At 38.5% G+C, this 21,368-nt stretch overlaps 2 protein-coding genes across 51 annotated transcripts in view; both read left to right on the plus strand.

Moving 5' to 3' along the window:
• LOC145890420 (protein NLRC5-like) overlaps positions 1 to 21,368 on the plus strand; it is a 327,828-nt gene that overhangs the window by 132,753 nt on the left and 173,707 nt on the right. For 40 of the 50 annotated variants that reach the window (XR_014399557.1, XM_082981463.1, XM_082981464.1 and 37 more), the window contains 2 exons: positions 2,346 to 2,507; positions 3,860 to 4,021. The exons of 2 other annotated variants lie outside the window; for them this stretch is intronic. Coding sequence is in view for 47 of the 48 variants with exons in the window: in XM_082981463.1 (XP_082837589.1) it covers positions 2,346 to 2,507; positions 3,860 to 4,021 (324 nt within the window). In the remaining variant the exon portion in view is untranslated. Of the gene's footprint in view, positions 1 to 1,303; positions 1,466 to 2,345; positions 2,508 to 3,859; positions 4,022 to 6,145; positions 6,308 to 21,368 lie in introns of all 50 variants that reach the window. 8 more of the 50 variants (XM_082981435.1, XM_082981424.1, XM_082981458.1 and 5 more) reach the window with 4 other exon arrangements.
• LOC145890444 (uncharacterized) lies at positions 18,123 to 20,159 on the plus strand. The gene is made up of 5 exons (XM_082981519.1): positions 18,123 to 18,252; positions 18,422 to 18,532; positions 18,699 to 18,809; positions 18,951 to 19,028; positions 19,213 to 20,159. Exons 1-5 carry the CDS (start codon positions 18,183 to 18,185, stop codon positions 20,034 to 20,036), a joined length of 1,194 nt encoding a protein of 397 aa, XP_082837645.1. The 5' UTR covers positions 18,123 to 18,182; the 3' UTR covers positions 20,037 to 20,159.

Genomic DNA, 21,368 nt, shown 5'->3' on the forward strand with positions numbered 1-21,368 from the left:
TAACAAACCACATATTCTTTATTCTACTGTTTAAGCATAATAAAAATAAAAACAATCAATTTGTTCTTTCAAACTTAATTATATCAAGCACAGTCAAACAAATTTTTATGACAACTGTAGCATTTGATCCTTCCCTTTTGGACATTATTTGGGGTAAAAAACCAACAAAAAATGCAACTGGATTTTGCAGAAAAACGAATCGTTTAAGTATCACATCTATTGTGGTTCAATGATATCTCTCCTCCACACAATAGCACCAAAGTTAGTTGCTGAATAATTGCCTAAGCAACCTCCCACTGCTGTATATACCCCCTGTAGGTCATAAGAACTTCCAGGTGGCTTGGTGAAAGTTACCTAAAATCCATATCAGTAGTATGAAATTTTGACGACATTGAATACAATAAATCAACAAACAATACTTTCTCTTGGTTGAGCTTTGCAATAAACTGTTTTAGGCAAAAGGCCTATAGAGCTATAGGAGAATTTGGTAAACAAAGTTAACCACGTATTAAATAACTTTCAATGGTGGACACCAAAATTTTCTTTAGTATCCGCTGAGTGTAATGAGCATTGATGCATTGCATTCAACAAACATGTATCTTGATGCTATATTGGATTGTGTACCTATTTCAAAAATAAACAACTTCACTTCAAGCGTAATTGATGGATATACAATAAGTTAATACACACATTAACCCTTGTTTTATCAGTTTATGAAGTGAAAATTTATGTGACTGATTTAGGGTTAAAGCCATGGGACACAGGGCATGATAAGAAAATGCGACGATTGCAAAACCAGTTAGTTGCAAGTGGATTCACCGAGACTATTTTCCAGTTAAATTACCTATAAGCAGGATCGTCATCGATCTGAAATCAAAAAAGTATGACTGAAAAGGAATACGATTTACTTATATCGTTGCTACATTTAAAAAGAATGGGGTAAATGTGAGTATGTCAAAGAAATCGTGTTTGCAAAAAAACTGTCGTGTGCGTTATGACGTTCAAACAATTGCGTTTTATGCTTTACCTCGACATTTCCAATCACTCTGGTGACAGTACAACAAACTTCATCGTTTAACTCGTCGCATAAAAACCCCAGACTTGGAATGAAATAAATCATTAAGTTTCCTAATTTGTAAAATAGTTTTGTGGAATAACTTGTCTTTACAGGTAGGACAACAATTTATTTTGCGAAAGCATAAACCTGGGTTTTAATCCCAAATTGTCCACAAAGAAACAATTGAAACCCATCAATATTTGTTCGATACATTTGTAATACTCACACAAAAATGTACTTTTTCAGCTGAATTTACTCGACTTGTCCCACAACATGATTGATGACAGCGGGGCAGCTTCAATAGCAAATTGCATCGAAAACATTGAAAAATTATATCTGCGAGCATGCTTCCTGACATGTTTTGGTGTCATAAAACTGTCTGACAACATATGCTCTTTGCAGAATCCGGTAAGGGTAAACTATTTAATTGTAGGGGTCTTCAGTGATGAATGAATACAATATACATTATACCCAATATACCAAACAAACGCACTGGAGGTCGTATATCTGTATTTCTATTAAAATAAGCTTCACCGAAATGCTCACCATGTAATGTATCCTCTGTCACAATAGAAGTAAGATGTCACAGAGCAACCAGTGATGCATAGAGTTTAATTTATCGGTTGAATGAGCACATATGCATGATATACAATTAGCCAATATAGATGTAAACCCATGCTTTATCAGTATATGAAGTAAAAACTGCTGTGACTGATTTAGAGCGGTTAAAGCCATTGCACACAGGGCATGATAAGCAAAGGCGACGATTACAAAACACATTGGTTGCAAGCAGATTCACCGAGATTGTTTTTCAGTTAAATAACCTATAAGCAGGATTGTCATTGATCTGAAATAAAAACAAAAAGTATGACTGAAAAGGAATACGATTTACTTATATCGTTGCTATATTAAAAAGTCATGGGGCAAATGTGAGTATGTCAAACAAATCATGTTGGCAAAAAAAATTACCGTATGCGTTATGACATTCAAACAAATGCGTTTCATGCTTTACCTCGACATTTCCAATCACTCTGGTGACAGTACAACAAACTTCATCGTTTAACTCGTCGCATAAAAACCCCAGACTTGGAATGAAATAAATCATTAAGTTTCCTAATTTGTAAAATAGTTTTGTGGAATAACTTGTCTTTACAGGTAGGACAACAAATTATTTTGCAAAAGCATAAACCTGGGTTTTAATCCCAAATTGTCCACAAAGAAACAATTGAAACCTATCAATATTTATTAGATATATTAATGATACTTACACAAAAATGTACTTTTTCAGCTGAAGAAACTCGACTTATCCTGCAACCCAATTGGAGACAGGGGGGCAGCTTCGGTTGGAAATTGCATCGAAAACATTGAAAAATTATACCTGAGTAATTGCGACCTGACAAGTGTTGGTGCAGAACATCTGTCTGACAGCATATGCTCTTTGCAGAATCCGGTAAGTGTAAACTATTTAATTGTAGAGGTCTTCAGTGATGAATGAATACAATATACGTTTTACCCAATATACCAAACAAACGCATTGGAGGATGTATATCTGTATTTGTATTAAAATAAGCTTTACTGAAATGACCACCTTGTAATGTATGCTTTGTCAAAATGGAAGCATGACGTCACAGAGCAACTAGTAATTCGTAGGATTTAATTTATCGGTTGAGTGAGCACATATGCATCTGCTGTTGCTGAGGCGAATTTAAGCAAGTTTCGGGCAGTTGTAGTGGGGTTTTAAGGGCCGTTCAACTGTGGTTTTGTGAAAGATCCATCCCCCCTCTACGCATTGTGGTCAAAATTGGTCGCCGGGCATGTGCATTATTGACCCCTGGGGGCATTTGATCACTCCTGTTGGAAATTATTTTGGGTAAAAAAGCAACAAAAACTGCAACTGGATTTTGCAGATAAATAAATCGTTAAAGTATCCCATCTATTGTGGTTCAATGATATCTCTCCTCCACACAGAAGTTAGTTGCTGAATAATTGTCTAAGCAACCTCCCACTGCTGTTTATGTCCCCTGTAGGTCATAAGATCTTCCAGGTGGCTTAGTGCAAGTTACCTAAAATCCATACCAGTAGTATGAAACCTTGACGTCGTTAAATATATACGATAAATCAACAAACAATACTTTCACTTGGTTGAGCTTTGCAATAAACTATTTCAGGCACAGGCCTATAGAGATAAGAGGAGTTGGTAAACAAAGTTAACCACATATTAAATAACTTTCAATGGCGGCTTAAAGCCATAGGACACAGGGCATGATAAGAAAAGACGACGATTGCAAAACCAGTTAGTTACAAGCAGATTCACCGAGATTGTTTTTCAGTTAAATAACCTAAAAGGAGGATTGTCATCGATCTGAAATCAAAACAAAAACTATGACTGAAAAGGAATACGATTTACTTATATCGTTGCTATATTAAAAATGAATGGGGCAAATGTGAGTATGTCAAACAAATCTGGTTGGCAAAAAAAACTATCATGTGCGTTATGACATTCAAACAACTGCGTTTCATGCTTTACCTCGACATTTCCAAACACTCTGGTGACAGTACAACAAACTTCATCGCTTAACTTGCCGCGTGAAAACCCCAGACTTGGGAATGGAATAAATCATTAAGTTTCCAAATTTGTAAAATAGCTTTGGAGAATAACTTGTCTTTACAGGTAGGGCAACAAATTATTTTGCGAAAGCGTAAACCTGGGATTTCACAATTAAGCAATTGAAAGCCATCAATATTTGTTCGATACAGTTATGATACTCACACTGCCTTAAACATAAAAATGCACTTTTTCAGCTGAAGAAACTCGACTTATCCAACAACCCGATTGGAGACAGCGGGGCAGCTTCGGTTGCAAATTGCATCGAAAACATTGAAAAATTATACCTGAGGGAATGCGACCTGACAAGTGTTGGTGCCGAACATCTGTCTGACAGCATATGCTCTTTGCAGAATCCGGTAAGTGTAAACTATTTAATTGTAGGGGCCTTCAGTAATGAATGAATACAATATACAATACGTTTTACCCAATATACCAAACAAACGCACTGGAAGACGTATATCTGTTTTTCAATTAAAATAAGCAGCTTCCCCGAAATGCTCACCTTGTAATGTATCCTCTGTCACAATAGAAGCATGACGTCACAGAGCAACCAGTAATGCGTAGGCATTGGCGTATACCCCCCCCCCCCCCCTCCCTTTTGAGAAATATTTTGGTCTGTTTTTGTTGCTAAACAAACACTACTGTAATTTTTTTTGTCAAAATCCGCTTGAAAACCAGAAATTTTCTTTACCGTTGACCTAAAAGTCGTATATGCTAATAATGCTAGCATGCGCCATTGTTTCCAAACAGGAACCATTGTTACCAAACACTTGGCATTTTTACCAAACATGTTGCATTTTTACCAAACATGTTGCATTGTTACCAAACATGTTGCATTGTTACCAAACATGTTGCATTGTTACGAAACACGGGTCATTTTTCGTCAGTCTAAGACATTGTTTTGTAGTGATCACGTTGTTGTAATGGCAAGCGGGTAATTTGCGTGAAAGTCAATTAGTTTAGTTGTTAAACACGTTGCCAACATTACTCATGTTGAAAACAACTGTTAGCGCTATCATGCTAGGAAAATAGTTTTAATTTGTATGTTTTCTTGATAACGTAAACCCACATTTGATCCCTTTTGGTTGCAAATGTATTCAAGCCTTTCTTTGTAAGTAGCAGTACGATTCGCGCCAACACAGGCGTTCGTATTTTGCTTTTCTCGACCACAATTAACCTTAGTTTACACCTTAAAATCGGGAAATTCCCAAAAAATATTGGACCCCCCTCCAAAAATCCTGGATACGCCTAGGTTAATTTTTAGGTTCCGTGAGCACATATGCATTTGCTGTTGCTAAGGCGAATTTAAGCGAGTTTCGGGCAGTTTTAGTGGGGTTTTAAGGGCCCATTCATTTGAGGTTTTGTGAAAGATCCATCCCTCATCTACGGATTCTGGTCAAAATCGGTCGCCGGACAGGTGAATTATTGACCACTGAGGGCATTTGATCCCTCTCTGTTGGACATAATTTGCGGCAAAAAAGCAACAAAAATGAAACTGGATTTTGCAGATAAATAAATCGTTAAAAGTATCCCATCTATTGTGGTTCAATGATATCTCTCCTTCACACAATAGCACAAAATTTAGTTGCTGAATAATTGCCTAAGCAACCTCCCACGTCTGTTTATGCCCCCTGTAGATCAAAAGATCTTCCAGCAGGTTAATTAAATCCTTGCTGTGTATTGTCCCATCCAGGAGCAATAATTTCTATTTTAATTTGGAAGAATATTAGGTTCCTAAACAATACAATGTAACTGGAAGTACAGCAAAGCCCTTACCGGACGTTTGCCAACCTTTTGTATGTCCGCCTAGAGCAGTGATTCCCAACCTTTTTGTGGTTGCGTACCACTTGGAGGTAAAAACAATTTCGACGCATACCACCTAGTTGAGTGTTACAAAGTAACCTGGGGGATGAAGTGTCAAGCATTTTGAGATCACTTACGATTTTTTTCAATTCGAACTAGATCCGCAAATTACGGAAAGGTGCCCGCGTACCACCTGAAAAACCTTCACGTACCACTGGTTGGAAACCCCTGGCCTAGAGCAAGATTAGTCTACTGGGCTGTCCAGATTCAGTATGTTTGAAATCGGTGTCCTTACCCCACGACAGCCTAGAAACGGTGTTTGCATGTTTTGTTTGAAAGGATTGTCCGACGGTTTAAGACGTTTTGTTTCTGTTTTTCACCCAAGTTCTATCGGATTACTAGATATTATAAAGTATAGACATTAAACCCGATGTTGAACAAGTCTGACTATTTTGTGGATATTTTCGCTGGTTTTACGTCTATTGCATGGGAAGGATATTTTGAACTCTAGATTCACGCCAAGTCTTTTTGAAGTTAAACATCGAGCAAACTATGAACAAAAGAAAGCAGAATCCCCCCTTTCCTTGAGCATTTTCTTGTGCAATAGCTTTTAAATTCATCAATTATCGTCGACAACACAAACAAATTATTTCTTAAATGTTTACCTATTTATTCAGCTGAAGAGACTTGTCTTATCTGACAACGACATAGGGGACATTGGGGCTGATTCCGTGGGAAGATGCATCAAAAATATCAAAAATGTAGACATGAGTGAATGCCACCTGACAAACGTTGGTGCCGAACATCTTTCAGAGAACATAGAAAAGTTGGAAGATCCTGTAAGGCTCAACCAACTAAACGTATATTCTTTATATTATCGTTCAAGAATTATAAAAACATGAACAAGCAATTTGTCCTTGTAGCACAGTGGTTCCCAACCTTAATTATATCGCGTACCACTTTAAAGTCTAGCACAGTTTTTTTTAAGTATTGCATAAATGAGTGATTTTGGTTGACATAACTGTTGCGTAAAAGTAATTAAACATTAAAATCTTAAACATAGAAGCTTCCATCAAAATAACATTAAATGTTCACTTTGCTTGAACACTTCGTAAAATTTCCAAACAAAACACACTTGCATCAGTTAATATTTGTAACATAATTATAACATTCCACTTTCATTTAATTTCATCCTTTGTTTTCATGTTTTGAGTTTCCAGGCTTTTATTTTGTCATTTATTTAGATGGAGTATCTAGATCTTTCCTGGAACAAAGGTTTGACCGATGAATGTGCCGAGTCATTGGCTGGATGTATTCACAACATAAAGGATTTTTATGCAACACAATGTAATTTTACACAGGCAGGGAAAGATAAAATCAGGTCAAAGACCCAAGGATTAGTTCTATTTTAAATCATAAAGCTTGGTTTTGGGGAAAATAAAACGTTTTCCTCTCCGTTTGCAAAGACACGGTTTGGACAAATATTTAGTTTCTGACGTCATCATGTCATAAAAGGTTGCAAATATGATTGATTTATTTCATTGAATGATAAAGTAAACGAAAAATGCAACAAGACATTGAATTGCCAGTTTGGGTTTATACTAAAAAGTCTAATCTGCTTAATCGTGCTCGATGGTTGATGTAGTTTTTCTTATTTGAACTTTGATTTTTGTGCACGTGAATCTCGTTTTTTTACTACACTTTGAACACAAGTTTATCACTCTGCGCCAAAGGTTTATTCATTGTTTTTATAATTTGTCTGAGGCATTTCGAAACTTCTGTGGCACACAGAATTGTTTACATAGTTTTTTAAAAAATGGTTATGCAAAACTTCTCTGCTCCGAGATTGTTTTAACAAAAGCACTTATTTTTCAAGAACAGATAAAACTACTTTGTTGTTTTAGTGTTCCTTTCCAGTCGGGTCGAAAGCAGTTTGTAAAAGTTTTAAACTCGCGCGATTGAAACTGAACGTTCTTTGAAAATTTCTAGCCGTCGAAAATAGAGTTTTCAACGATAACTAAATATTTTCTTTTTATCCTGGGAAAAAATGCACAATTTTGTTGATCTCTTGAATCAAGATATACCCTGTACAAATCTGTAGCCTGAAGAAAAATATATTATCATAATATTGTTTTCGCGATTCCAAACTGACATTGGCCAAAGCTGTACAAAGAGTTTATAAAAAATGAAACAAGCTTGACTACATGTGTCAAATCAACCTGGGGAAGTTGATGCGGTGCGACGAATAAACTTTTCCAGATTCAGGAAGCAGCCGCCTGATTGTCCAAATTGTGGTCTTTTCCTCGAGGGCGACACACCTGTCCCGCAGCGCAAAGAAACTGCTTTAATTGCGGAAGGAGGGGGCATTCTTACCAAAGATTGTACAAGGAACGGGCAACTAATTGTGTTCAACAGGCAAGCTGGAATGACTCTGAAACATTTGTAGGTTATGTTAAACTAACTTTGCATTAGATGCACCTGCAGGTACCTCGGTTTGCAGAACAAAAACACTCCGTCTATTTGACTCCTAAGAGTATTTAAAACATCTACCAAGAACTACCTTTGCAACTTTTAATCCAAACATAAAAACGATAAACAAACATACCTTGTTCAAAACATACAACATTAAAATGCAGCGTCCAGAGCGATATTTCAATTGCTTTTGTCTTAGTTCTCTCGCTTGGTCTGTTTTCTCGCTTCGTCTCCGTTTGTGGCTTACGGCCATCGATATATATATATATACGGTTACTGAGATTACAAAAAATAATGAATTCGACAGGATTATGAAAAATGTCGATGTGATTATTGAAACTAAAGCCGATTTTCCATATGTTCGAGATAACCCCTCTGTCGAAGATAGCGAAGTGATTAACCCAAAATCCCAGATGTGCACGTTTACGCAAAGCAATCAAATTGCACAAAATAAGCACAAGCAATAAAACAAACTGTTCCTGCACACCAACGGTATGGCTAAAGGTTAATGGCAAACCAATGCATTTTAGGATAGACACCGGTGCAGACGTTACAGTCGTCGGTTCAGAACATTTTCGCAATACACTATCTGTCAAATTATCGCCAACATCGCAAGTACTGCTAGATGCACCAAAAGAGTCTGGGCAAAATTTCGTGCTTGTTTGAAAAATGACCACCGTGAAATATTTCATGACATTTTCGTAAATAACGCCTTCAGTAAGCCATTGCTTGGGTAGCCCGCAAGTAAAGAACTGTGTTTTTTTTTCTGAATTAAATCACGTTGATTCCGCAGAGGATTATCGTAAATTGTTTCCGACTGTTTTCACGGGATTAGGAAAATTTACAGAGACTTGTAAAATTCGTCTACAACCAGATGCAAACCCGTTTTGTCTGATTACTCCCAGAAGAGTGCCGCTTCCACTTCAAGAAGCTGTCCGCAAAGAATTGCAGGGAATAGAACGGTCTGGTGTTATATTTAGAGTAACCCAGCCGACAGCGTGGTGTTCAGGTATGGTGGTGGTTCGCAAGAAAAGCGGAAAGGTTAGAATGTATGTGGATTACACAAAACTAAACAGAAGCGTACTTCGCGAGAGATTAATGCTCCCCACTGTAGATGAAACATTGTCAAAATTGTCAAAAGCAAAAATGTTCACTTGACGCTAATTCGATTTTTGGCAAATTCCTTTGGACGATAGTTAAAAACTTCTAACGACATTAATCTCTTCCAGTGGCCGCTTTTGCTTGAATAGACTCCCCTTTGGCATATCGCTAGCGCCGGAGCACTTCCAGCGTCAGATGTCATCCATTCCTGTTGATCTGGACGGTGTTGTTTGTCACATGGACGACGTTTTAGTGTTTGGAAACACCAAACAGGGGCATGATGAACGTCTAGTAAGTGTTCTAAATAGACTGCAGGGAGCTGGTGTGACGTTAATTGATAAGTGTGAGTTTTCCAAGCAGAGTATAAAGTTCTTGGTTCACGTTATAGACCAAAACGGCAATAAACCAGATCCGGAAAAACTGATTGTGATTAAAAATATGCCGAGACCTAACAATGTACTATCGGTTAGCGAGTTTCTGGGCATGGCAAATCATTTGTCAAAGTTCATTCCGGATTAGGCAGAAATTTCTCAACCCCTACGAAATGTGATTAGTAGACGTCACGAGCTGCAGACAGGTAGGCCTGTGGGCGAACAGGTGTGACCGATAAGACTCGGTGAATGATAAGACGATAAAAACAGGTTAACAACACAAGTAAAGTCATCAACCCGTTACAGCGAAAACACAACTACCTTCCTGTGTACCCCCAAAGGCAGAATAATGTTGCGTCAGGGATTAACATGTCGCGACTATGGGATATATGTGGCCTCGTGCAAAACCTGCGGACCCCAGTATGTTGGGCAGACAAAAAACAAGTTCTCCACTCGCTGGAATGCTCACAGGTCTACTTGGTACCAGTTCGAGTGCTCGCTAGATAGCGATACCACGGCGCTAGGTAACCACTACCTGAAGAAGCATAGCGAAACCTTCCAGCAAAGACCCATATTGCCAAGTTGCTATGACGTGACGTTCGTGCAAAAAACACCTGCAGGGAGTTTGGATCTATTTGAGGACTTATGGTTGCACAGAATGCGGGCACAAATCAATGTGCAAACCATGGTTACACCATCATGCAAATAGTTTGTTTTGCTATTCCCCGCCCGTAGGCCTATGTTTATGTTTGCGCTTGTTTTCGCTGTAACGGGTTGATGACTTTACTTGTGTTGTTAACCTGTTTTTATCGTCTTATCATTCACCGAGTCTTATCGGTCACACCTGTTCGCCCACAGGCCTACTGCAGTTATTGACGTCCATTCCCCGACCACTTTTGTTCTGTTTTTACATTCAGTTGCTTCTGTTTGTTTGTGTGCTCACTCGGTGTCAGCGCCAGTGGTTTTTTGAAAGTAAAGCAGTACAGACAGGTCTAACCACATGCAGTTAATTCATACTTTTATTATTTCTTAGTTAATGCTTGAAACCCGAACATTTTTATAGTTTTTATTAATTTTTATTTATTTTTAGCTTTCGTAACCTTTTTGCGTTAGATTCTTGACTCTTTCCTTTCTGTTTTTCCTTTTTGGCAGTTTTGGGTAATGGAGAAACTGATGATGCCGTTTTAGGCGAAATATATTTTTCTCTCAATAAATCGATCTCCCCTACGAAATCTTCTAAAAACAAGCACTGACTGGGTTTGGGAGGATATTCAAAATAACGCTGATGAGATCATTAAAGAACGCTTAATTAGTCCACCAACATTAACTCACTATGATCCGTACAGGCGGACTGTAGTTTCAGCTGATGCATCCTCAGACATGAGGTTCAAGGGCATCTGTTGCCAGTCGCTTATGCCTTACGATCCTTGAGTAAAACTGAGCAACGTTACGCACAAATTGAAAAGGAAGCCGTAGCGGTAACTTGGGCTTGAAAATTTTAGAGATTACCTCATTGGTTTAAAATTTACGATTGAAACCGATCACAAGCTATAACTGTGTCTCTTAGGCAAAACAATATAGATGACCATTCTTTCAGTATACAAAGATTTCGCATGAGACTAATGTGGTACAATTATAACACGGTAATTGTAGCTGGAAAGAGTCTTTATACTCCAGATACACTGTCCAGATTTCCTCTTGTTGGCAAAACTATAAAGAAGAAATGTTTTCTGATGAAGTGGAGGAATATGTGCCGGCAGTAATAGCTTCCTTGCCAGTATCTGATCGACGACTGAAGGAAATTGCTCATGAAATCGAGTTGGGCCCGGTTCTGTCCATTAAGCAAGGCCTGATTATCAGAGGCGATCAATGGTATACTGAAATTGGTCATGAAAAGTGCCCATCGAGCCAACCTGTTGGCTAAAGCTGGTGTAGGCTTTTGTGGACCAAATGCCTTTCTTGCCTTTCTGTGGACCAAGGAATGCCTTTCTTTGTGAGACGATAGAGTGGTTCTGCTACAGTTTAAAATTCTGCGGGCAAAAATTTTGCATAAAATTGTACAGATCCAAGGAAAGACCGAAGCGTCGGTACACCGTGCGGAACAGGCATTCTGTGTACATCGTCGACTTGGGACCCTTCGTGATGCCCTTGTAGGAAAGAACATGGCCAAGGTACTCCATCTGCTTTTAAGCAAATTTGCATTTTTCCTTCCTGCAACGTAAGCCTTTGTCTTGGAGTCGTTGCAACAAACGCTTGAGATTGTGAAGGTGGTTCTTGGCAGATGAACCACTGACCAATATATCATCTAAATACCCGGTAGGTCTTTTGCGACGTCATCCATAATTTCTTGAAAATAAGCTGGCGCAGAAATGATACCAAAAGGTAATACGTTCTGCAATAAAACTCCGCGATGCGTGCTCAGAGCAAGCTTCTTCCGACTTTATGGTCCAAACTTGATTTAATTGTACGCATTCGCCGAATCGATCTTCGTGAAGCCATAACCACCACCTAACTTTCGCATTAAATCCTATGGTAATGGCAATGGGTGACGATGAACTTCCAGTTGTGAATTGATAGTCACTGAAAAATCACCACAAATTCTTAAAGCAGGCGAAGAAGTAATTGATTTGCGGACTGGAACTAATGGCGTACCCCAGTCGTTGAACTTCACTGGAGTCCAAATTCCTTTGCTTATTCCGCAAAACAAAACCTGAGACAAATCACTCTGCATGGGGAACGGATCTGAACGCGGTTTGCAGAAAACTGGTTTTGCGTCGTCCTTAAATTGTACCTCCAGTTCGTAATCTTGAAGACAGCCAAAATTTGGCTAAAACAGTTTTGCAAATTCACTGCACAACTTCACAAAATCTTCGTATAGTGATGTCTTGCGGTTCAGCGGTTACGGCTTGTTATAATACCTCTCCAGCTTGTAAGTTTGACTTGCCGTACAGAACTTTGTCTAACGAAATATCCATTTTCTTTTATTCCGTTCCGCCCCACCAAATTCAGACGTGGAATGTCGCAGACGTTGAAATGAAACTTTCCGGAATCTGCAGAACTGGTAGCAGATGTAAATGTGCCCATCACCGGCAAGTTGTGCCTGCTCTCAGACTTATACTGCGACGTTACTTTGTGCGGCTTTGGAGAACCAATCTTCCGCCATGATTCTTTCGACAGAAAGTTTCTGCCGGTAACAGTATCAAGTTCTATGGTCAGCGAACGATCGTTGATACAAATTGGAACTTCCAACTTGGGCGTAGCTGCTTCAATACTGATAACACAATTCAGTTTCTCAATTCGTTTAACGCCATGGGACGTGCGCTGTCGAATCTTTTTGCGGCAAACGAATTCCAAGTGTCCAGTTAAGTGACAATAATGACAGGTTGCATTCTTAAAACGACTTTCGGAAGCCTGATGCGAAGTCTTGCAACATCGATAACATTTTCTTCTTCAGATGATTGCACAGTCCTCGAATTCACTTTACGTTTCTCCCGCGGTTTCGATGTAGCACGTTGAACACCGAAGTCGATGGCTGCGTCCCGTAAACAGTTTCTTTAGCCACTTTGGCAGCATCTTCGGTTTCGACCGCAATTTCAATTGCACCAGCAAAACTTAATTCGTTATTCTTTATCCTGAACAGAGCTTTCAAAACCGCTTCGTTTCCAATTGAACAGATGTGTGAGTGCGCAAAGCTTCATCCAAGGGATCTGTGATGGATACAAAGTCGCAAGTTGCTGCGCTTTGTCGAATGCGAACGGCGAGCTCTTGAATGGGTTCACTCGACTTACGCTTCATTTTTTGATCATCGATCCACAATTTTGTCCACATCGGGATTCGAACCCAGTGTATTCTGGCCGGGAAAACCTTTTTTACCATAAAATTAGAATTTACAAGCAGTAAAACCTGTCCGTAATTTGCAAAGATAAAAACAGCTTGCAGTTATAAAACTCGCACAGGTAAGCGTGTCTGCACACAATGACTACGTTCAAAATTTTAAACGACTTTTCACGCTAGATGGCGATCGCGAGTAAGCACGGTCTGTCACCGGCAAAACGCTGTTATGCAGCCTCTAAGGCTAGCAACCTGAAAATATACATGTATAACAACACGAATAAGGGAAAATACATTGAAGAAAAGATATCCCCAAATCCAACATCTTTTTATTGAAGTCATGTTTTTTAGTCAAACTTAACTTTCGATGCGAGTTTGCTGTTAGATTTCTTTAATTCAGAACCTAAAGTAAAGCTAAAATGCTGTTAATCATTAGTAAACATTTCTAACACTAACTGGGTTCATCATCAGTACTGCAATGAGCGCATGCAAGAAAAGCGTCGGGGTAATAAAGGACTGAGCAGGCAGAAGGGAAGGATTTTCTTTATTACCCCGACGCTTTTCTTGCATGCGCTCATTGTAGTACTGATGATGAACGCAGTTAGTGTTCGAAACGTTTACTAATGATTAACAGCATTTTAGCTTTGACTTTCATTTTCAAACTTCGCTACCTAATGTTTTAAATCGAAACGATGGAAAAGTACTTTCGCCCGTGTTCCGCAATTTCGCCCGTAACAATTCGTGACTTTTGTTTCCCATGTTTGGCCGTTTGACTTGTGATCGATGTTGTCCATTGATTTATGTCCGGCTGTGTTTTAGCTGTTACGTCCTTTTGTTCTTTTTCGTCGCATAATTTCTTTGCCCGTGGGATTGCTTCGCTACTGTGTTTGTTTTATTCTCTGAAGAAGCCTAGCGGAACGTCAGAAAATACAATCTTTATTAAACAAAAGGTGTATATTTGTTGTTTTTCACCAGAAGAACGTGAGATTCATAATTCGTAAATCCAATTAACGTACCGTACAAGCCTGAAACATAATGACCTTTTTACTTTTATTTTCAACTAAGGCACTTTTAGAAATCTCTTTTAGCCAATTTGAACCTGGTCTCACCAATCCGTGGAAGTTGGGAATTGGAAAGACCCTTAATTGTGATGCTAATAAACTCATCATGTTCCATTGCAGGTTCTAACAGTCACTAAAATTAAATTTCAAGCAAATTGGTTTACTGCTGTTGGGCGGAAACAAACTAGAAATGCCTAAAGTGATAAAGTCAGGAGACCTGATATTTATGTATAATTTATACATCAGTCACGGCATAATCCTCATGAATATCGAACAAAATTGCAGATCGTCCATTTGACAAGCAGCAAACTGACAACTTGGGCACCGCGTAGAAGTCCGTGATCTTACACACGTGATCCGCTTGGGCTTCTTGTGTCATTGGAAGTACGCGGCTAACACTGCCATCACCATGCATTGATTCATAAGTGGGAAAACAATCGATACCAGGTTTTAAGGCAGAAAACTGTAGTAATCTCTTCTGGCATACATCAGCCTTTGCAATTGATAGATTATTGTGCGCCATTGTTTATTTGTAAATTAGTCTTTGCGACAAACAAGCCAGGTTTTTACCTCAAACAGGTAAAGTTACCGCTTGAGCGAATGTTAAAAATGCCTTCGTTGTGACGCAACAAACATCACCCAACAAAACCAAACTCTGGATGACGTGGGTTTGGTGGAAACTTTGTTCTTCTCACGGTCAATTGTTGCTCAAAACGTTCGTACACGTGTTGCTGTTCTATGATTCTGCGAAACCAATTTCCATCGACTAGTTTTCTTTAACTCAGTGCTTGCATCACAAAGATTTTGCCATAATGCATGTGTCTTGTTTGCCTTGTGGTTAATCTAACAAAGGGAGTGTGCAGATAAATTTTGTGTCTTTAAAATACTAATGACCTGTCGTCTCACCATTCTCGTCCCAAAACCTCGGTTGCAGCAAGTTTTTTTAGATTTAACAAGTCGTTAATTTCGGTTGTTAATGATAAAATCGTTGATTCGTTGAACTCACATTCAAAGAGGTTCATTTTTGCTAAGTTAAGTAATGAAAAATAAGAAATAAAAGTTACATCAGCTGTATATTTTAGAGGACGACTCGGTCACATCTACCATGCTTGGATTTGAGTGAAATGCTACAGTCATGTGATTATTCTAGCCTTCGTGAAGTAAACCAACGGCCAAGCAAACAAAATTCTCAGAGAGATGACGTTTGTTTCGTCAACCAGCGCCGAAGACCACGTGATCATAGCGACGCTTGGATTCTTTATCGTCAATCGTTTCGGAAAACACTTTTGTTCGCACAATAACCTCAAACAAGTGAAGTTTACGCCCCAGCGATTGTTGAAAAAGTTTTCTTTGTGACGCAACAATGATCACGCAGTAAACCAAACTCTTGCAGCGTACCAATTGGTTCCAGTCGGCTGCTGTAACTGAAGCTAAGTCTGCTTGCGTGTTCTTGTTGTTTTCACTAAATTTAAACCTCCGTGAGCAGGCTTATTTATTCAATTGAAAGACACGTTTGCAAATGTCAGGCGGCGTAAAGTTTAATTTGTTCCAAGCGCGTTTAATCAGAGTTTAACACGTGACTGAATTGCAGCGAATTAACTATCAAAAGAACGTACGAACGTAACAGCGCGAAGGCGAGAATAATAGCAAAACGAGAGAGGACGATGAATACGAAGGCGTTTTATAACGAAGTGTCAGGAAAAACGTGGTTGTCCAGCAGGATATCAGCAGCTTGTTTGGAGCTCTGCAGGAAAGCTTAACTCCACCTGTATCCTTTCCGTCTGGTGTTCCAGTGTTGGGTTTTAGGAAACATGCGGAGTGGCCACACTCTCGACCAACGATGTTTCGATGAAAATATTTGTTCGATTTGTTTTCTTTTTTCGCACGATTAATTGTTAAGTTTGTGTTGGTAAACTGTAGACAGTTTGGTTGGCCATCTTCCAACATCAACTCATAGCAACGTCACAGCTTTGAGTAATAGGGAATTTAAAATACAGAGTAAGAAACCCTGGGGTTCGTAATAAACAGTGTACACAACTATATTCAGTTCAGCGTTCGACGCAACGACCCAATTTCCTTTGATCGTTTCCTCAACTTAACTTAACTACTTGTGGTTTCGGGCCAGCCGATATATACATAGATATGTTTGGCGATAAACCAAATGGTTGGTTTGATTAATCCCAAACAGGGCGTCGATTTTTTATTGCGCGTCGAACATCTTGAGAATAATTGTCATGCGAGTCGAATAGTAAGTATCTGGTAACTAACTCATGAGAACGACCATATTTCGATCAACATAAGTTTAAAATACACGTTGAAATAACGACAAAAGAGTTAAAAACATTGCATGTTGTGGAGGCTGCTATGACTCTTTTAAGGTCTGATTGAACGAAAAATAGTACTGGTTTTGTAACAATGCCACGTGTTCGGTAACAATGCTTCATGTTTGGAAACAATGGTTAGTTTAAAGCGCTTATTCGCTGAACGTTAAAGCAAGTGCTGGCGTGTTTTTGCATGGATTTGTCCAAAAATTTACTTCAGTTTCGTTTATTTAGCCATGTAAACAGTCAAATTTATTGTGTAAGCTGCAGACAGATGGCCACTGTTTCGACCTAAAAGGTCTCATCTGTGCAACTGGTGTGACTATCAGACGACTTTGCTGACCAAACGGCCAAGCAAATTTATCTTGGGAAGGGATCCCAAACGATGATGCCATTAAGTTTTCAACACTACGTAACCGTTCAGTTAAATGCTGTTGTTTAATAGTGACTCGAAATAGAAATTTCTTTCCAAATATTTGTTTGTGGTTTAAAATTAAAAGTGTCTTCGAGCCACTTTTGGCACTAGCATCTACAGCAAAAAATTAACAACTGCATGTTAATAAGAAAATCGTTGGCGTCAAATCTCCGAAAAAAGAAAACTAGTAAGATCGATGTGAATGTTGCCAGATTGGCGTGACCAATATGTTAGGCCTAATTAAGTTATTGTAGTGATTCAATTCATGAACATTTGTAGATAACAATAGCGTTTGTCTGTTCCTGGTACCGTATACCGGTAACTTAACTTTTATTCATGCCGTCTGTGTCGAACACTTAGAATGGCGAAAAAGGCATAAATCGACACCCTGATCCAAAAGAAGATTCACTCATGTTATAGAAGGGGGTTCAATGCAAGATGCGAATGCATGCGAAGTATAATTACAAAAAGTCACAAGGTCAGAAAGAATAATTGATGAACATCATGAAGTCGATGTAGTATTATTGCATCGTTACCGACGGGGGACGTATGTTATATACGTAGTGGAAACTAAATATAAAAATAAAAAAGGCGCCGTGCTACTGCAGGAATTGTATGTAAGACTTGCTAAAAGCCCGATTTGCAAATTTAACCTGAAGACAAACCTCTCGGAATGACGTGTAAGTGTTGGCGAAACTTTTTTCCTTCGTCACACTTTATTGTCATAGGCTATGATAAAACATTTACACAGGCTGTCAAGTTGTTTCTTGAGTTCGTGTGCGAGTAAATAGATAGATTTGCTTTGATAGCCGAAAAGTTTAAAGGTATTCAAAGCACTTAGTTAAGGTTTATGGTGTTACCAACTTTTGCTTTTTTCTAAATCACTGTGTGTAAATTTATGTTTTTGTGTTGCCTCGTTTTGTAGTTAATTTCATTTTAAGCAATACCTTCCGGTTAAGTGTGCTACAAACAAACAGCAAACGATGACCTAAAAATAGCTACCACTAAGTACGCACATTACTAATTTAACAGAAAAAATAAAGATACATAAGGTTTAGGTTAAACAGATTTTTATCTTGTAGGATATTTTATGTATTAAATGACTTGATAAATTTTAATCATGTAGACCAACATTAACTTATATGGCCGCTGACAAGATCAGCAAAGAAAGTGCTTGTCAAATAAGAGATGACGAGCCTTCAACATCTGCTGGTAAGTAATTCATTGTTGTTTGCTTTACTGTTGTTACCTTGCTTGTAGTGATTAAAAGGTTTTGATCTGGGGCATGTTGAATTTGTTATTTTATTTTTGAAATCCTGTCTTTAATGTTGGGGATGTACATAGTTTGAAATGTTTAACATTGCTGTGTATAATTTTGAAGGTCCTTCACAAAAGATTGTAGCAAGTGGAGCAAAGATTAAAAATAGTAATGTTGGTGTTCAAGGAAATGTCAATCAAAATGTGTCATTCACCTTGAACTGCTTTGGAAACCGTAAGAGCACTTGTTTGTACTTGCACTTATTTTAAAATTTATGTAATTTACTGCCATGCATAGTTGTTTTGTTTCAATAAATAAGCATTAAAATGGCATGATATATTAGGTACACTGGTGTGCAATGGTGTCAACATAATGAACTTTAACAAATATTGAACTGAAGGTAAGAATAAGAACAACGATCGTGAAGCTAAAACTCGCAGTACATCGAAACGAAGATTCTGTTGTTTGCCCTCAAAGCATCACACGAGTAGCATTGTGAACAAACGTGTTGGTGAGTTTCTGCATTGGTCTTTTTCCTCACACTCATATTGCCATTTGCATCAGATGCAATCCAACACTTTCTATTTATTCGAAAAACCTAACCTGAAACGTTGGGCATTCAATAGATAAAGGTTGTTCTGTTTATTTTTAGTCTGTTCACAAAATTATCAACAACCTAATCCTAAAGTAACCGAGGCTGTCCAGGCAGGTGTTGAAACACAGGATAAAAGTAAGCTTGGAATTTCTTGGAAACATAAACTGAGTCATGTTGGCTACGTTGCTTAAATTGCAATGTCAGTTTAATGTTTATCATTTTTGTAGTTGATAAAAAGTTTACTGCATGACCGACTGTGGTCATGCACTTGTAAACCGTTGTTGTTTAGCTTGGTAACATGATTTACAAACATTTTTAGGTGAGCATCTCAAATCAGATTTACGTAACAGAGTTGAGTCCATCGCCAGCAAAGAGTCGACACTTGCTGATTTTTCCGAACGACCCATAATCCCAGTCGAACTTTCCATAGTCAGTAAACCGCAACGAATTAATGATGAGTTTCTAGCTGAAGGACATTACCGCCGTAGAAAGGACTTTGCTAAGGTTTACCATCGGCCGTCCGGTGACATCACCCCAGAACAAATGTTTACTCATGCAAAGCAAACAGCGCAAGAGGAGGCTGACAAAAAATTTCCAGCACCTGATGCTAAAGCAAAAAAAAAATACGTGCAGAAGCACGGCAATATTGTGGGGGTTATCGGCCAAGCTGGAATCGGTAAAACAACTTCTGCCAAAAATTGGGCTTTGCAAGCTTTATCTGACCAGCAGTTGTTTGGTAAAATATCTTACTTTTTCTACATCATAATTCGAAACATCGATTTCACCAAGGAGATGACTTTTCTTCAGTTCTTACTTCACACCTTGCAAATTGACGACCAATACACACAAGTTGAAGCAATAGGCATCTTAGAGGCTCTTAAAATAGATACAGATATTGTCATGATATTCGACGGTGTGGACGAGGCTGTTTTTGAATCGTTTTCAAGTGAAGTATCCTTTCCTTTGTTAGAAGGAAAAAATAAACCAGAAGTTTACCTCAAGCATTTACTGAATGGAAATTTACTTCCTTGTTCTCGTAAGATATTCACGTCACGACCAGCTCCATTGTATAAGCTCCATTTTTCACATAGACCAAGGTTTATTGTTGATTTTTCGCACCAGTTGTTGCAAAAGGTATCTTAGAGGCTCTTAAATTAGATAAAGATATTGCCATGATATTCGACGGCGTGGACGAGGCTGGTTTTGAATCATTTTCAAGAGAAGTACCCTTTCCATTGTTGAGAGAAAAGAATAAACCAGAAGTTTATCTCAAGCATTTGCTGAATGGAAATTTACTTCCTTGTGCTCGGAAGATATTTACGTCACGACCAGCTCCATTCTATAAGCTCCATCCTTCACATAGACCAAGGTTTATTGTTGAAATCCTCGGTTTAACTCCAAACTCCCAAAAAAAGCTTGGACAACAGATTTGCGGTGAAAAATACGACTCGATACATAAAAAGCTAGAAGACAACAAAAATTTATTTGCTTACTCCTATGTGCCTGTAAATTTTGTTTTAACTGTCCTGTACCTAATGAATTTCGATGGTGATATTCAGTTTGTTTCACTTGCTCAAGTTCTCGCTTTCACTTGTGTTCAATATTCACAAACTGAACACCTCAAGGGTGAGCAGCGAGAATTAGACAAGCTAGTAAATATGGTTTTTGATGGTTTCAATAATCAAAAGATCATATTTAGCACTACGGATTTATTGAGAGCTGGCATTGATGATTCCACAGCCAATTCGTTTTTGAACACTTCTGTTACAAAGAAAGGAAACCTAAAATTAACAATTTTGAATGGACAAAAGCATAAATATTTCTCTCACCTGATCTGGCAAGAGTTTTTTGTTGCGGTTTACCTGATGATGATCATGCCATTACAGGAATTCAAGGAAAAATACTCCCTATTTATCGAGGATAGGTGGGAAGTTGTTGCCAGGTTTGCATTCGGACTTCATGATTTGTCAGTTTTCAACGACCTAAAGTTGGTAGTTCCCGGATGTAGATACGAAGATTGGAAAGCTAAGAATATTCTGCTCCAGAAGCTAATTATATCGTATATGGAGAAGAACAACAACCATGAAACTATACATCGGGGTTGCAGCTGGGCCCGTGAAGCAAATGATGAAGACATAACTTCATCTGTTTCCAGCTTACTTTCAGAAAATCTGGACTTTTCAAGATCTTCGATTCTTTCAACTGATGTCGAAAACCTGTGTTTCGTAATTCGAAAGAGGGAAATACCAGTAAGTTAAGGAGTCCTTGCGAGCAAATCTTTTCACCACATATTAATTGCACATAAACGGTCGCAGCTAACGTTCTGTTGGTCTAACCTTCTGTAATGTAGGCGTTATGTGCCATTTAGTGTGCTCTATAGCGCCATTGACCTAAAGTTCATAAAAGTATCAAGGAAGTGGTCATGAGGTCATGCTTGCCCTTTGTGGTTGTTTATTTTTTGTCTAGTACTGGCAC

Source organism: Ascidia mentula, chromosome 2 (genome assembly GCF_947561715.1).
Source record: "Ascidia mentula chromosome 2, kaAscMent1.1, whole genome shotgun sequence".
Taxonomy (NCBI): Eukaryota; Metazoa; Chordata; class Ascidiacea; order Phlebobranchia; family Ascidiidae; genus Ascidia; species Ascidia mentula.

What these genes read in the sequence shown, in the direction of transcription:
- LOC145890444 (XM_082981519.1), top strand. Translation starts at nt 18,183, where the DNA reads ATGGCCGCTGACAAGATCAGCAAAGAAAGTGCTTGTCAAATAAGAGAT. An exon ending in CGAGCCTTCAACATCTGCTG is followed by an intron (nt 18,253 to 18,421) that starts GTAAGTAATTCA and finishes ATAATTTTGAAG; the next exon opens with GTCCTTCACAAAAGATTGTA. An exon ending in CTTGAACTGCTTTGGAAACC is followed by an intron (nt 18,533 to 18,698) that starts GTAAGAGCACTT and finishes ATTGAACTGAAG; the next exon opens with GTAAGAATAAGAACAACGAT.